At 50.8% G+C, this 15628-nt stretch overlaps 1 protein-coding gene across 3 annotated transcripts in view; it reads left to right on the top strand.

Moving 5' to 3' along the window:
- Positions 1 to 3795: 3795 nt before the first annotated feature.
- The window catches only part of RGS9 (regulator of G protein signaling 9), a 28964-nt gene continuing 17131 nt past the window's right edge, over positions 3796 to 15628 (top strand). For all 3 annotated transcript variants that reach the window (XR_008973406.1, XM_057418597.1, XM_057418598.1), the window contains exons 1-9: positions 3796 to 3918; positions 7114 to 7210; positions 9438 to 9488; positions 9650 to 9756; positions 10407 to 10458; positions 11592 to 11650; positions 12015 to 12091; positions 13776 to 13857; positions 14182 to 14244. Coding sequence is in view for 2 of the 3 variants with exons in the window: in XM_057418597.1 (XP_057274580.1) it covers positions 3856 to 3918; positions 7114 to 7210; positions 9438 to 9488; positions 9650 to 9756; positions 10407 to 10458; positions 11592 to 11650; positions 12015 to 12091; positions 13776 to 13857; positions 14182 to 14244 (651 nt within the window). In the remaining variant the exon portion in view is untranslated. The remainder of the gene's footprint in view (positions 3919 to 7113; positions 7211 to 9437; positions 9489 to 9649; positions 9757 to 10406; positions 10459 to 11591; positions 11651 to 12014; positions 12092 to 13775; positions 13858 to 14181; positions 14245 to 15628) is intronic.

Raw genomic sequence — 15628 nt, 5'->3', positions numbered from 1 at the left:
AGCATTCACAACTTCCTTGGGCAACCCATTCCCGTGCCTCACCACCCTTACAGTAAAGAACTTCCTCCTTACATCCAATCTAAGCTTCCCCTGTTCAAGGGTTGTTCCTGCACTGAGGATGATTCTGTTCCCTGGAGAGGACACTGCCGTGGGCTCAGCGTCCTCCAGCTCAGCAGGGGAAGCTGAATTGCTCCGTCCTGGCTCAGGTGTTACCCAGCTGCATCCTCTGCCCCAGCAGCCAGGCTTCATCTCTAAGGCAGGGTGCATAAGGTCTCTCTCTGTTTTGCTTTCTTCCTTCCTCTTTGCCACTTCTTCCCTTGGCTTTCCTGTCCCTGGAAAGTCCAGGAGTGACGGGAAGCAAATGCTGCCCATTGCTACTCACAGCTCTTCCCGTGGGGCTGCTAAGGAAGGTTCTTACTTTGAGTGCTTGTGCCCTACCAGACATGACAGTGGGCTCTGGAGTTACTGCTTTAACTGCCTTGCTGAGGGACCTGGGATTCAGTCATGTCTCTCTCTGTGCCACACTTTGCACTATATATATATATAGTTTATTATAGTTATGTTATATATAGTTATATATAGTTAATATATATATGGCAGTTTACCTAACTGCTTTGAAATCTTCCTGGAAGGAACTGCATACGGAAATGCAGCCCCTGCTCACCATGCTTGCAGTACCATTCTCATTGCTTCACTTACGCTACTCCTTCCTTCCCCTCAGGGTTGTCCCCAGTTTCCTTAGATAGAAAGGTAGTTTACTCACCACGCGCCTTTTGTGTTGCATGATTCAACTTCTGGTGTGTGAAAAAGGGGCAACCACGTAGGAAATGTGATCTTTACAGACAGGAGGGGATTCCCTCTGCAGTGCTTCCTACAAGAGAAACTGATAAGAATTCTGAGTGAGCACAGCTCACAGGGGCTTCACCAGGAGAGCAGAGGGACAAAATTCAGCTGCCACAGGGTGCCCAGAGAAGCTGTGGCTGCCCCATCCCTGGCAGTGTTCAAGGCCAGGTTGGACACAGGGGCTTTGAGCAAGCTGCTCTAATGGAAGGTGTCCCTGCCTGTGGCAGGGGTTGGAGCTGGATGAGCTTTAAGGTCCCTTCCAACACAAACCAGGCTGGGATTCTATGATTATCTGGGTGTAGAAAGGCCAGAACTAACTTGTGGAGCCAAAAATCAGCAGGGACTTTGCACAGCTCTGCTGGTGCTCTCTCCATTCTCCCCGCAGATAGTCCCTTACTGTCTTGATGGACAAATTCACACATCGATTAGCCAGACTCTGTCAGGGGCTGGAGAAGCATTTCCTTTCCACAAGTGTGGGTTTGTGATTAGAGCCCAGGGGTGTCTGCCCTTTACAAGCCTCTATAATCTGATTTAAACACCTCGTGCTTCACGTGGCAGATCTGCTGTAGAGCATTAACTGCTGGGATGTTTCCCCTGGGCAGCAGGTGAAATGTTCATTTCTGATCCTATGTTCAGTGCTTTGGGTCATTTGCAGATGTTAAGAAAGCTGAATTTACATTGGAGATCTTCTGCAGCAGACATGGAGCAGCTTGGCGATGGAGAGAGAATTACCCATGGGCTTTATTTTAGCTTGTCTGAGAAGACTAGAAATGGAAAAAAAACCTCACCTTCATCTCCAGGGGGTGTCCATAGGGATCTGCAGGATTTAAAAGCACTGGGAGCTTTGGAGCTCAGCAGGGTTGAAGAGCTCACACCTCAGCTTGAGCTCTGCAGAGCTACTTCCTCTGGGTGTCCTGCAAGGAAATGTTCTTTCTGAACGTTTGCAAATGTTTCTATCTGGTAAGATGCCTCTATTCCTCAGTGGAGCTTTCAAAGTCAGTATTTTGGGATGAAATGACCATTTTTATTCCTTTAAGTACATGGGGCACATGCAGTTGTTGGTGATTGAGCCTTTCCTTAGGTCAGCACCTCACCTGAAGGACTTCTGAGTCCTTCCACCCCAGGACAGCGAAGGACAAGAGCTGCTCAGAGGAACCAGTGTAGTTTATAACAAGTTCTCCCAGTTTCCCTCCCAAGCCAAGGAACTGAGCTACATCTTTCTGTGTGCTGTTTACCCTGGTATGTCCAAAAGAATTACCTGTATAGAGATCCCATTCTCCTGCCAGTGTCTGTCTCTCCTAGAGATGAAAGCACTTGTGTTAGCTATCATCACTAAAAAGCTTGTGTGCCTTCACTGTCCTTTTATTCCCTTCCTCTGACTCCACTCTGAATTCCCTCTCTCCAGCTCTTTGCCTCCAGCACTGTCCATGTACCGGAGTTTGTCACCTTTGCTGTTTCAGAGAGCCACTGGGATATGAGCTGGGTTCAAAGAACCAAACAGCACCTTAGCACTTGAACTAGGAGACAATTCTGCTCCTTTTGGCTGCCAGCTGATGCCTTGAAGCATGAGATATGATGGCTTTGATGCTAACATGTGGCACGACAGAGGTTACTTGCAATATTTAACTCATGGAGCAAAGAAGGGTGGAAAAACTGTGGCAGTGTCTGATGCAGCAGCTGCTGTGACTCACGGGGGGATTCCACATGGGAATGACCGAGCAGACACAGGAGGAAGGCCTTGCAGAGCACTGCCTTGAACAGAGGGATGAAAGAGCAGAGAAAAAGATGAAACACTTCCACAAGGGCAACAAAGCGACTGGGAAAGCAGCTCGTGCCTTCAGGGTATTCCTGTGAATGGAAAGAGTGCTCTGCTCCATGTGCTTTGCTCAAGCATGCAAACCACGTGGGACATCAGAGCAGTCACAAACACCATGGTGGGAGGCACTGCCCTGAGAAATGGCTACATGTGGGTTTGGGAAGTGTGGGTGACCTGGAAACACGGATGTGTGTGATGGTGTCAGGTGGGATCTGCTCATGGAGAGTGCGGCACGAGTGCCTGCTCACTGCATGAACACGTGGCACTCTGTGCACCCCGGGGTGTGAGCACACACTGTGTGCTTCCTGTGCAGGGAGGTACACACACACCGTGGGTAGGTGCGTGGTGTGCAGAAGGCAGAGTGCCCACATGGCATTCCCAGGAATGCCTCCTACAAATCCTGGCACAGTTATGCTCTGTGAGTGAGGACCCAGCACTCTTCTTGCTGTGCTGTGCTGGCAGGCTGAGCCCTGTGCTGCAGAAGGAAATCCCACCATTTTCCGAAGAAACCAGGAAAAGGGAGCTTTTGGTTCCCAGTGCTGCTATGGAGGTGAGACAGCCCCGTTGTGGGGAAGCACTCTAGTCCCGTGGTCTGCCTCTGGTCACTGTGAGTCACAACTTCCCACTGTGGGATGTCACAACTTCTCACATGGCTCTGCCATGGTACCAGCTCCCCAGAGCCACCTGTCTGGCTCCTGCGCCCACTGCCGCCCCAAGCAGCATGCACGGAGTAGATGTTGCAGCACTGCTGAGTCCCAGCCACCGGGACTTGGGCACCGTGGGCCTTGAGGGCCCCAGCTCCGACCAGGAGCGCTTTAGGGAGGATTCTCCCCTCTCCAGGGGAACGAGTGCCTGCTCCTGCCTACCACCACCTTTTGTAAGGGCCGTATCCAGTGTCACTAGTAAGGCTGGCTCACCCGCGTAGCTGCAGGCTCCCAGCACCTTCCAGAGCGACTTTACAGCTCCATCAGCCCCGTCCCCGGCTCCTCACCTCGGTTCCCATTCCAATTCCCAGTCCCCTCCTGCCCCGCCTGCCCTGGCCCCGCCCCAGGCCCCGCCCCTGGCCCCGCCCCTCCGAGCGGGCTCCCCCTAGCGCCCAGATCGCCTCCCGCGCCGCCCTACGCCTTCATGTGGCGGGTGTCCGCAGGCAGGTGAACCTGACCGGGGCCGCCGTTGCCCGGGCCCGCTCCGGCGCCATGACCGTCACCCGGCTGGACCAGGGGCAGCGCCACCGGCCGAGGATGGCCTTCCTGAAAAAGGTGAGGGCTGGGCAGCACCTCGGGGGCTGCATCCGGGCGGGGCCATGCGGTGCCCGCTGCTCCGGGCCGCGGAGACCCGGTGTTCACAGCGCCCCGCCTGGGCACGGCTCCCCGCGGCCCCGGTGGATGTGCGAGGGGACAGCAGCGGCCCCGGGGCTCTGAGGACACGACCTGTTGCAGAGCCCTGTGGCTCCGGGGTTCAGGCCGGGGTCTGGGGGGCAAGGTGTGAACTGGAGGAAATAAACCCGTAATTTTTGTGGCTTAGCCTCGGCTGAGTTATTCTCCTGATACATTTCCTCCTTCTCCCATCCTTTCCCCCCCTCCCAAAGACCCTCAAAACTGCATTATTTCCCAGGGGAAACCCCATCATCTGCAACGCAGGGCCCCTCGGCTTGGTCCAGCATTCCCGAGGCTTGCAGCTGATGTGCATCCGCTTTTTGGGCTGTATCATGGCCAAATCATTTCCCACTTTTTCAGAAGCACTGGAAGGAGTGGGCTGGTGTTTGCCCACGCTCTGGGCTCGGGTGTGTAATTTGTAAAGCAGTTGGTGTTTTTCCATAGGGTTCATTCAAAAGCGAAGCCAGTTTTAGTACAACCGGTATCAGCAGTGCTGAGCTTCCCTTCCACCCACCTCCTGCCTGTGGCTTATCCTGCTCAGTGGAATTAACTGAATTTCCAGTGACAAGGACAGCCAGTTGCTGTTGGAGTTGTAGCTGCCTCTTCTGCAGCGCCCATGAGCCAATGGGGAAGGTTCAGGCTCTTCGGTGCTAAGGCATGATCCTAGCGATACAAGCAGGGTACTCTTCATGGGAGGGGAGGTAAAGGAGGTGTTTTCTTCGGTGCTGTGTCTTTGAAGGTGCTGTATGCTTTGGGAAACAACCCCAGCAGCAGTTGTTGCAGTCTTTGCAATGCGCTCCTGAGTTGCTCAGGTGGGAAGAGCTGTTAAGACACGGGGAATTCCTCCTAGGGAGCATGCACCGCTCACAGTGTGAGCAGCGAGAGGCTTGGGTCGTCCTGGTGCTCAGACTGTTGTTAGCGCTGGGAAGGGAAGCTCTGGGCTGGCCGCAGGAAGGTTTTAGCTCTCATCTCTGCTTTCATTCCTCCTCTGGTTTTCCAGACCTTAGGGAAGCTGCGTATGGATCTCCTGTTCCGTGGCAGCATGGACAACCACATCCTAAAATACAGAGCATCTTTGCTGGTTGCCTATGGAGGGAGCTGAGGATGCTCAGCATGCATCCAGTGAGCACCTTAGATCCACGAGGAGCTAATATCCTAGAGAGAAGCTTTCTTAGCTGCTGAAGGCTGTGCTCCAGCTTTGCCAGCAGCTGGCCCGTCGCCGTAGCCATGGGTTGGCTCCAGTACACAGAGGGATTCCTGCTGTGCTGTCTCCTTGTGCTGCCTCTCCAGATGTGGGGACAGGAAAGGGGTTTGCTTTAGGAATGATGAGCAGTGCTGGGTATGTGCTGTGAGGCCGCTCTGCATGGCATGGGCTGGATGCAGAGCTTCATGGCTGACCCATGAGGGGATCAGAGAACCCCCTCTAAGGCCCAGCAATGCCTTCTAGTCCATGATATACTCATAACTAACACTTAGGTTGGTTTACTCTGTTTTTCTCCTCTCCTAAACTGTCTTGGTAGGAAGAACATTGGCACAGAAGCCTGTTGAAGCAGGGAGGAAGCCTCTGAAATCCATTTGGGTTGTATGCACGTGGCCAGGTGCTGGCAGAGCTCAAATCAGCCCAACCTCTTGGTGCTGGTGTCTGCCTCAGCAGCCAGGATCCGGCCTGTTGGGCATCAGCTGGTGGAGCAGGGCTGTGCTCCCCAGTGGCTCTGTTTCAGTACAATCTGTGTGCTTTTCCTCACTGTGCTCCAAGGGCTGCACATGACTCATAGCTCGTGAGTAGGGCTGATGGATGCCACTTGCCTTTTTCCTCTGCATCCTCCTTACACTGGTCACTGATGGCAGCACCGCAACTGGGCAGGGACCAGTGGGGTCTGCAGCGTGGCTGGGGGCTTCTCCAGCCTGGCTTCAGTCTCATCAGGCTTCTCTGTTTCAGCATTAGTGTGACACAGACTTTAAAACCAGCTGAAAATCAATCTTTACTGTCAAGCCCAGAGCGCATCCTGTCACTACAGGCTTAAACCCTCACTGAGCTTGGCAAGACTTGGGCTCGAAGTCACTGTGGTGCCTGTGAAGACAATACCCTCCATTATGTGTGAGTGTCAGCAAGTCGCCCTCGTTAAATCCTCTAATCCTTGTTAAAATCTACAGCCTGGCCCCAAATGAATGTGCAGAGAAACAGAATTGGTCCTGTTGAACTGGCTTTGATTTAGTATCAAATAATAGCAGAAGACAAAAAGAGCATCATCCACAAAGCCAGGTCATCTAAAATGAGGAGATGAGGAGCATATTCCAACTCCAGCTGTCTTAGTGGAGCATCCCAAGTGCAAGCAGGAGGCTGCTGTGCCTTTGGGATGCTGCCAGTATGAAGTCAAATGTAAGAGGAGGAAAATACCTTTGAAAACCTTCATATTTAGAAATAAAAGGTAATTTGGAACCAGAAATAGAAGAATTCTCGCCCTGAGGGTGGGACTCATCCTTCATAACATGATCTTTTAAAAACAAGTCATCAGCATCCCTCAGGGCTTCCTGATGGGATGGAGGATGCTGCCAGACAGGGGGAGGAGTTGCTCCAAATAGTGTTTCTCTGCCCTGTTCCAGAGGGGCTGAGCTTTGCTGCCCACAGTCAGGGCTGAGGCGTACTGCGTGTGTTCTTGGTGCATGGTGCAGTGTCTACAAGTGCACAGGTGGGGTATTTGTGCAATAGAAGCACAGCTTGATTTCTTCTTCCTTAGTGCCCCAGCAAACAGCCCTCTGCACCAGAGAAGAACGTTTATGGGTAGCAGAGGTTCCTTTTTCATAGCTTAGGTCTCATGGAGTGGTTATATCCTGTCCCTCATCTGCTAAACCTGTGCTTGTGTCCCGTGTAGGAGGGGGAAATGGCACTGTGAGTCAGCGTGAGAGCTGGCAGGGTTTGGAGGTGGCACCTCTAATGGCAAGAGGAGGTTCGGAGAACACTGTGGCCATTGCATCTGTTTCTGTATAACACCACTGCACATTACTCTGGGGTGCTGCCCAGAGCTGGGGTGGTCCTGGGCCTTCTGTAATACATCCCATCTGCTTCCTGCTTTGCAGATTGAAGCTCTTATGATGGAGATGCAGAATCCAGGCACAGGCATCAAGACGCAGATGCAGAAGGTGATGGTCATCGACATCCCACATGCTGTGGCAGGTAAGAGCTGCACCAGGGGAAAGGACCAGGAAGTCCATCAAAGAAAGGCTGTGTGAGGACCCTGTGACCACTCCAGGGTTACCACTGCCTGGATGCATACTGGTTATAGCCCAGTAAATACTTGCTGTACATCCTTTGAGCCATGCCTGCTCCCTTTATCTCATTCTCACTCCTGTCTCATCTCACTCCTAGCTCTTTGAATCAGAGACACACAAAGAGTGATAATGTACCCTCTTAGCTGTCTCATGTGAGTTTAACTCAAGTGACCTTGCTTTTGTTTAGTACAGAGGTGAGTAGGTGCTTCAGCCTCCAGACCTGTCATATTCCCAGTGAGGCTGAATCACAAATCAGGATAAATATGAAGATCTAACTAAAACAGGCGGCCTGGAGTCAGGCTGAAAGAGGGTGCTTCAGGAAGGAGCAATAAACAATTAGTCTCCCCTGTAAAGTTTTCTGCTAATAATAGTTCTCCTTCAGTACACAGGCAAAGAACAAAATACTCAGCCCACTTTTCTGCCTGTAAATGACAGCTCTTCCTCCTTCAGGCAGGCAGGGAGCTGTGCTGCGTCACGTATGGCATTACAACAGCTCTTAGCACAGCCTCCTTTCACAGGGCATTATCGCTGCCTCTGCTTCCCTGTTCTCCAGCCCTTGTGAGGGATCCTTCACTGTAGATACTCAGAGATGCTGTAGCAAAGTTCCTTCCTTTTACTCTGGTCTTTCTGCAGCCCTTTAGAACACAAAGGACAAAATCTCTCCCTGAAAGCAGTGATTTTGGTCCAGGTGACTCCGGATACAACTTGGCCAAATAGATTCTATTATTCCTGGCTGTCAGTGAATAGTTAAGGCAGCACTGCAGAGAAGCTTCTTCTGCACTGAAGATGATGTGCCACCTCGAATAAGAGCAGGGAACAAGCAGTTCTCCTGATGTCTGACCAGTGTAAAACACCACTTCCCGAAAGTCCATGGCTGGATGATGTAGAGGGAGGGTGCCTGTTGATGCTCATCCTCTTTGTGTGCTGTCCGCTCAACCAGAATTGCTGCAAGTTCCTTCTTGCATAACTCCTGAATTGCAGTCAACTTCTCATAGACAAGGGAGTTCCAGTCTCTTGGCATGGTGCTTATCACTCTAAATGATGATATTTTTAGTGCTGTTCAAGCTGTGTATATATATATATATATAAAACATATATATATGTATATATTGGCCTCTGGGTGTTGCAAAACAGTGACTCATGTTTAGTGAGGGGGTGGTGAAGACATCAGAGCAGTGGACACAGACCCACTGAAGAGAGTTTGTCTCTTCCTGCCAAGTGGTTAAATTCAGGGCAGGGAAATGGCTCACAACAGAAAAGACCGAGTTAAATGTGCGCCTTTAGGGGAAAGTGCTTGCAGAGAGCACTGTCTAGAAATGAGGGATGAGATAATCCTTTAATTTCATCTATTTCAGGAAGCAGGCGGCAGGATAAGAGCCCTGAGCCCCTATTAGAAAGTTAAGTCAATGTCAAGAAAGGCCAGCACCTCGGTCTGCAATCCTGGAGGATGTTTGGAGGAAAAGGCCAATAACTGATCAGGGAATAGTGCACTTCTGCGCTGTTTAAATGGAAGGAGGGTGCTGGAGGCTTGAGTCTGGCTGGTCACACTGCAGCAAAAGAACTGGGAGAGAAAGTGTGAATGGAGAAATCTTTGCTATGTCCTTTTACCACTGCAACTTGGATCTGAGACTTGGACATCCCTTCTGCTCTGAAAGTCATGTCCCTTAAAGGATTCCCCAGGACCTGTCACTGTTCTCATATTCAGAGTAAGACAGGACCATGCTCTGTGAATCTGGAGACACTGCAGTGAATCTTTCAAACAAGGGGCATTTCACCTTCCTTGGGTGCAGAAGCTGTTGCTTTCTAAGCCAGTGCTGAAGGGTTAAGTGTTGGTGCTCAGGCCACAGTGTGCTTCTGCACACTCATCCTCAGCTCACTGCCTGCCTCAGGCTTCTTCTCCCAGGGACTGATGCCTTGGTCAGGAGAAAGCCTGGGTGGCAGCAGGGCCAGGGAGAGCAGCGCGTTTTATCTCTGCTCTTTATCTGCTCTTTATCACTTCTCTTCCATGGTGCATTTGAAAGCGTGTCTGCAAGAAGGGGTCAGTGGGACCCAGAGCACAGGGAGAGGTGAGGACTGGAGAGGGCTCGTTTCACTCATGATTTCAAGGAGCTGACATGTTCTTTGCTTTGCAGGTAATGACATATTGCAGTGGATTCTGCAGCGCCTGCAGGTCACTCAGGAAGGTGGGTAGAAATGTAAAACTTGAGGCTTGGAGCTCTAAAACTTGAAGGTCTCCATAGACAAAACCTCTCAGATGAATTCCCCCCTCCCCAGTAGCAGCTCACTTTTAGGTTCCAGTGCAGTGTCCCTGTGCAGTCCAAACATCTGCCTTCTCCCTTTGCAGAGGCGCTCCACCTGGGGGACCTGTTTGTCAAATATGGATACATCTACCCTCTTCAGGAGCCAAAGAACCTCACTCTTAAGACAGATGGAAGCCTCTACAGGTTTCAAGTGAGTTGCATCTTCTGTAAAGTCTTAGTCCTGGGGCCATGCTGTGTAGCCATGCTCGTCCGGTGTGCAGGAGGAAGGGATCCACAGAGCAGCCTCAGGCCAGTTCCATATGTCAGATTATGGTTATAGGGAAACTCTCGATAGTTCCTTTAACTAAATCGGTGTATTTGTTCTACTTCAGAATATCTCTGCTTTCTTCCAAGTGTGTGTTCCCTTCCAGGTCTTAAAGTAGCAAATGGATTTCCTGGTTGAAAACAGAATGATCTGGGGAGACTGAATGATGAATAGACAGAAAGCACAGTAACAACAGGATGTTATCAGTGTTCATGGTTGGACTGTTCCCACTATGATGGGAAATTAGGGTACCCTTGGTGCTTTGAATGAGGAGTCTGGTTCCCACATGGTGCCAAATCAGGCTCCAGCATCTCAGTGCTCAGGCAGCAGCAGGAGCTTGGCCACGTGAACCTGTTGCAGAGGAGGAATGGGTTGACATTGGCAGTCTGCTGGGCTCAGTTCTGCTGTGTCTGGTACCACTGTGAGCTGACACGCAGCGATGGAGCTGAAGCTCTGAGTGCAGCAGAGGAGAGCTGTCCTCTCCCTCGGTGTTGTGTGAGTTCCAGGCTGCTAATGAAAGCCTTGTTTTCCTGCAGACCCCTTATTTCTGGCCTGCACAGAAGTGGCCTGCAGATGACACAGACTATGGTAAGTGACAGCACTGCGTGGTTAGGAGGTGTAGTGCAAGCACACAGCCCTCCACTGTGTTTGCTGTTCACCTTTGTGCTGTGTGTCTATGTGCTATGCCCTTCCCTTGTATTTTCTTTCGTACTCTTTCATGAGTGATTCCCAGTACTTTGAATTGAGGGAACACTCTGGATGTGACCACCTTGGGTGGCCTTGATGAGAGAAAATGCTTAAGCTTCTCTTACGTTCCACTGAGCTCCATCAGACTGGAACCCGTCTGAAATACTCTGCTGGGCAGAGGAGACTTTAAACACAAGGTTAGATTTCCTGAGTAGTTAAGTGTATTCCTGGATCTGAGCCCAAGACTTCCTGTCGATTTGGATCAAGTCCTGCCTTCAGAGATGGTTCTTTCTTTATATAGTGCTCAGTGGCTTCCAGTATCTCCTGATGGCATTTTCCATATCAGTTGCTTGTTGCCTTTATAATGCTTTTTATTAGAGGTCTGGTCATGAAACTTGGTTTGCTCATGCGGGCTGTGCAGCTCACAGACTGATTCACTTGTACCAGGGCTGTCCTCTGTTGCTTTTATCTACATATGCTGTAGATCTTCTAGGGAAATAGAAAAGCCTGGTTTAATTTGGGATGCTTTTAATAGAACTTGGAGCAAAACACTGGCTGGTATTGGGAGAACTTGGATGCCAAACTGTGAAGAACGTCAGCATTTAAACATTTGGTCCAGTATCTTTTCACCTGTGAGACCTGAGTTCCTAAAGGAGGCGTGATGCTGGCAGAGGCACACACAGCCCATTCTGTGTCACTGCCTCCTGAAGCAGCAGTGACAAAGTGATGCCCCATCCCTGGCAGTGTTCAAGGCCAGGTTGGATGGGGCTTGGAGCAAGCTGCTCTAGTGAAAGGTGTCCCTGTCTGTGGCAGGAGGTTGGAACTGGATGAGCTTTAAGGTCCCTTCCAACCCAAACCATTCCATGATTCTATGAAAGCAAGTTAATTTTTCTTCAGGGAGCTTTTGTGAGCTCGGAGCTCCTGCCTGGGAAGGTTCTGTAACAGACAAAGATTCCTGTGTTTGTCATGGGGGTAAATTCCTTATTCTTGGACTTGATGCTCTAACTGACTGCTTATTGCTTCTCCCTCCACAGCAATTTACCTGGCAAAGAAGAACATTAAGAGGAAAGGTGTTCTAGAAGAATATGAAAAGGTGAGGACAAGTTGCACTTGTTCCATTGCAAGCCCCTCTGTTGCAATGAACGGAGCACAGCAAAAAATCACCTCCTCAGTCGCACGAGGGGTTTCTCCAGCAGTGCCAAAAGCCAAAATCTTGGAAGGGAAAATGTCACCGGCACAGGAAAACACTCTGAATCGATAGTGATTGCATCAGGGTAATGGCTCTTTGCAGTGGTATTCCTGAACTGTTGCAACTCATGTAATTCCATGCAGAACAATCCGGATTTCTTGGCTCAGCCGCCAGCCTGGCCTAGCTGAGCGATGGAGTCAAGAAAATCCCTCCATGGAGCTCCTGGTGCACAATTATCACACTCACTGCTGCTTTGTTTTTATTCCAGGAACATTACAACATGCTCAACCAGAAAATAAACTACAAGTGGGATTTTGTCATCATGCAGGCCAAGGAGCAGTATAAGTGAGTTGACTTGGGTTCCCTTGTTTGCATCACTGGGGAGGGTGTGAGGCAGCAGAGCTTCCCTGTCTCAGTACACAGATAAATTGCAGTCTGAAAGCATCAACTGCAGCTTTAAAACAACCTGCAAGTGCCCCTCAGGACTGTAAAATAAACCTGCCTTTATGTCAGCCTGGGGTTCCTTGTGTAACATAGAAGCTTTATTCACCTCACACTCTGTGAGTGAAGAACTGGGTGCCCACTTGCAAAGCTTCATTCTCTGCACCCCTGTTTCTCTCCCTGCCCACCAAAGCCATGGAATCAATGTGGTTGTGAGAGCATGGGCAGAGGTGGGTCCTTCCCTGTGACACATGCTTGTGCCTCTTTGCAAATGGCTTTTGCAAGTGTGCAAGGGGAGTTTTAGACTTTGCATCTAATGTGAAGAAGCCAGGGTCTGATGCTGCAGCGTTTGAGCCCTTGCTAGAGACGGCTTCTTTTAGCTTGGGGCTGTCCCTGAGCATGTGTGAATCAGGCCACTGGGCTCAGGAGCTGTTCCTGGTTCAGTCATTGCTTGCATGTCACAGCTGAAGTGAATGGCCTGAACCAAGAAGCAGTGAACGTTCCCAGCAGGGATTTATGGAGAAGACTCTGATGCAGGCTTGGGTACCAGCCAAAATGACTTGATTTTAGAAGCTGAATCCTTCGCATTCCCGGCAGAGTCAGTGAACATGAGATGGGGATTACTCCTTTGGAGACAGCACCTTTCCTACTGCTGTAGGCTCCTTTCACCTTGTTTTACCTCCCTGCATGGCAGCGCTGCCTCTGCTGCTCGGCACTGTTTCTGCTGGGATGGGAGCCAAGTCCTCCGAATACAGCTCATCAGATAGCTGTCTCATTAGACACCAAACTGTTGTTCTTGTAAACTGAGGTCAGGCTCGGGCTAAGAGATGCCAAATGCACTTTTAAAGTTAGATACTGACACTGAACAGGCAGAGGAAACATGTCTGAGGCTGTTGGATGGTGATGCTGGGGCAGACTGATGCAGAGCAGCCTGAATCCACCCTGCTAACCACAGCGGGCTGGCCACATGCAAACAGCCTTTTGGGAATCCTCCTTTGCCCATGTGAAATCCCAAATCATGCCCAGGACTTTTCTGGGAAAGAATTAGTTGGTGCAAACCCAAACCATGCTTAGTGCCTCTTGTGTTTAATAGAGGAGGTGATTTGGGTTTTAGTGCCTGGGAACACTGCTTGGTACCATTTCCAAATAATTCCTGTGAGAAATGGCCCCCTTTACAGGGATGAGACATGTCTGGGATGCATCCCTGCATGGCAGCCATCAGATACTGCCCAGGGACATCGGGCATGGATAAACATGAGGCAGCAAGGCTGACCGCAAGTAGCGGGTTGTTAGCATAAGGCTACCCAAGGGCGGTCTGTTTAATCCAAAGAGGATGTGTGGGCTCCCAGCTGAGCTCAGCAAGATGATGGCTTCCCAAAAGCTGTAGTCATGTGTGGCCATGTGAGCAGCATGATCTGCACTCCAGAATGAGCTGGGGTAGGAGGTGCTCAGGAGGCTGCATTGTAGCATTGCGTAGTCAGGGGAGGGTAGGGGACAGTGGAGGTTTTGCTCCTTTATCATCCCACTCATTTTAAGAGAGCAAAATCAATGCATTCCTATAGAGTAAATCCTGTTCTTGGCTTTGCAGGGCAGGGAAGGAGCGGAAGAAGGTGGACAGATACGCCCTGGACTGCCAGGAGAGAGCCTACTGGCTTGTGAACCGAACTCCTGTAAGTAGAGCGTGATGGTGCTTTGGTGCCTTGCTGATTCCCTCCTGCAGCCACTGGGGACAAGCTAAGGGTATGGCCATGGGTTCAGCCCAGGCCTGCCCGAGTCCACGCCACCTTCCTCCTTGCTTGCTTTCTAAGGTGCAGCTCCAGGAGGGGAGCATTCCCAGATTCAGGGTGCAGAGCCCCTCCATGGACACTGCTAGTGGCCAGGAGCTGCTGTCAGCAGAGCCCTTTGGGGCTCAGGGGTCTCCTCATGCATTTGTGTCAACCACAGACCTCAACACAAATGACTTACAAAGCCATTGGTGTTCTCATTAACAACAGCCCGGCATGGTGGATGTCCTGGAGTATGGATTAGACCGTGTGACAGATCCCAATGAAAACAAGGTAAACCAGGTGAGGCAAGACTTTGGTTTTCACACCTATGGACTTGGCAGGACCCAGACAGCATCCCTGTGATTGTGTTTTTGGGCCCTGCAGGCTGGGTGAGTCAGCTCTGCTGTGACAGCCCAACAGGCCAGAGGTTGGAGCCGTCTCATTGTCCAGGGTGTGGGGCCCTCAAAATAGGCTTTGGCAGCTCCCTTAGGCTTGAAAATACTTTGTCAGCTCTCTTGCCACACCACTTGGTGTGAGAGCTTAGCTATGGGATGTGTTTTCTGTGCTGCTGAAACTGAATTCAGGAACCCTCTGTCTCCAGATGCTCGTGGCTGCCTCTTTATTAGTGCTGGATGAGCTGTGTGGGGTGTAAAGGATCAGTGAGAAGATCAGGTTTAAATAAAGGGACAGAATACCTCCAGAAAGGGTGATGAGTGGAAGAAAGATGGAGAAGTTGGGGTGGCGGGTAGGAGACACAGACACTGCCTAAAAATGCATATTGTTTAGTGAGAGCACAAACAGGATTGATGAACTGGCGTTGTAACTGGTTCAGAGTCAAACAAGGCAAATGCAGGTGGTGGATGAGGAGCTTGAGCTGCTCTTCTCTTTCTCCATCAGTCCTCTTAAGTGATCCCGTATTTGTGCCCTTAATGGTGTTCATTTGGCAGCGCAGTCAAAGCCTCTCTCAGCAATGAAATGCGAATGTGGCTCTGATCACACTCACTGGATTCCCACAACTCATTTTCCTAACAGCCTTTAAACATCCCAGCAGCCAGAGGCAGGGTAATTGCTTTGGCCAAGTGTGTCCTGTTGCTATAGAGACTGGAAATGAGCAAAGTGTAGGCTTGGGGTGGATTTTGTTTTTCCTCGCTATAAGTAGCGGCTGCTGAAAGCCCTTTATTTGTCAGAGGAAAGGAGTGGTGGGAAGGGAGAGGGATGCAGCAGGAGCAGCCAGCGTCTCACCCACAGTTCTGCAGCTCACACAGAAGGAGGGTTTAGGTTTGCAAACGGTCTGAGAGCTCCAAGCCAGCTGCTTGGTGGCACAGGGGAAGTGAGCTGAGGGATGTCCGTGCTGTTCCCACCCTGCACGTGAATCAGTTCCTTCTGTCAATAGAGACTCCGAGAAGAGCATGAGCCAAGCAACAAGTGACAGGAGAAGAGGAAACGACCTCAAGCTGCACCAGGGCAGGTTTAGATGGAGCTGAGGAACAATTCCTGCCCCAAAGGGTGCTCAGGCATTGGAACAGGCTGCCCGGGGCAGGGCTGCAGTCACCGTCCCTGCAAGTGTTCACACACAGTGGAGACGAGGCCTCAGTGCCATTTGGTAGTGGTGGCCTTGGCAGTGGTGGGGAACAGTTGGACTGGATGAGCTTAAAGGGCTTTTCCGACCTGGTTG

Source organism: Pezoporus wallicus, unplaced genomic scaffold (assembly GCF_028554395.1).
Source record: "Pezoporus wallicus isolate ANWC-B61680 ecotype Strahan unplaced genomic scaffold, APGP_CSIRO_Pwel_v1 contig_3710, whole genome shotgun sequence".
NCBI lineage: Eukaryota > Metazoa > Chordata > Aves > Psittaciformes > Psittacidae > Pezoporus > Pezoporus wallicus.
The sequence above is the reverse complement of the archived record's forward strand: the minus strand, read 5'-3'. Positions and strand labels throughout refer to the sequence as shown.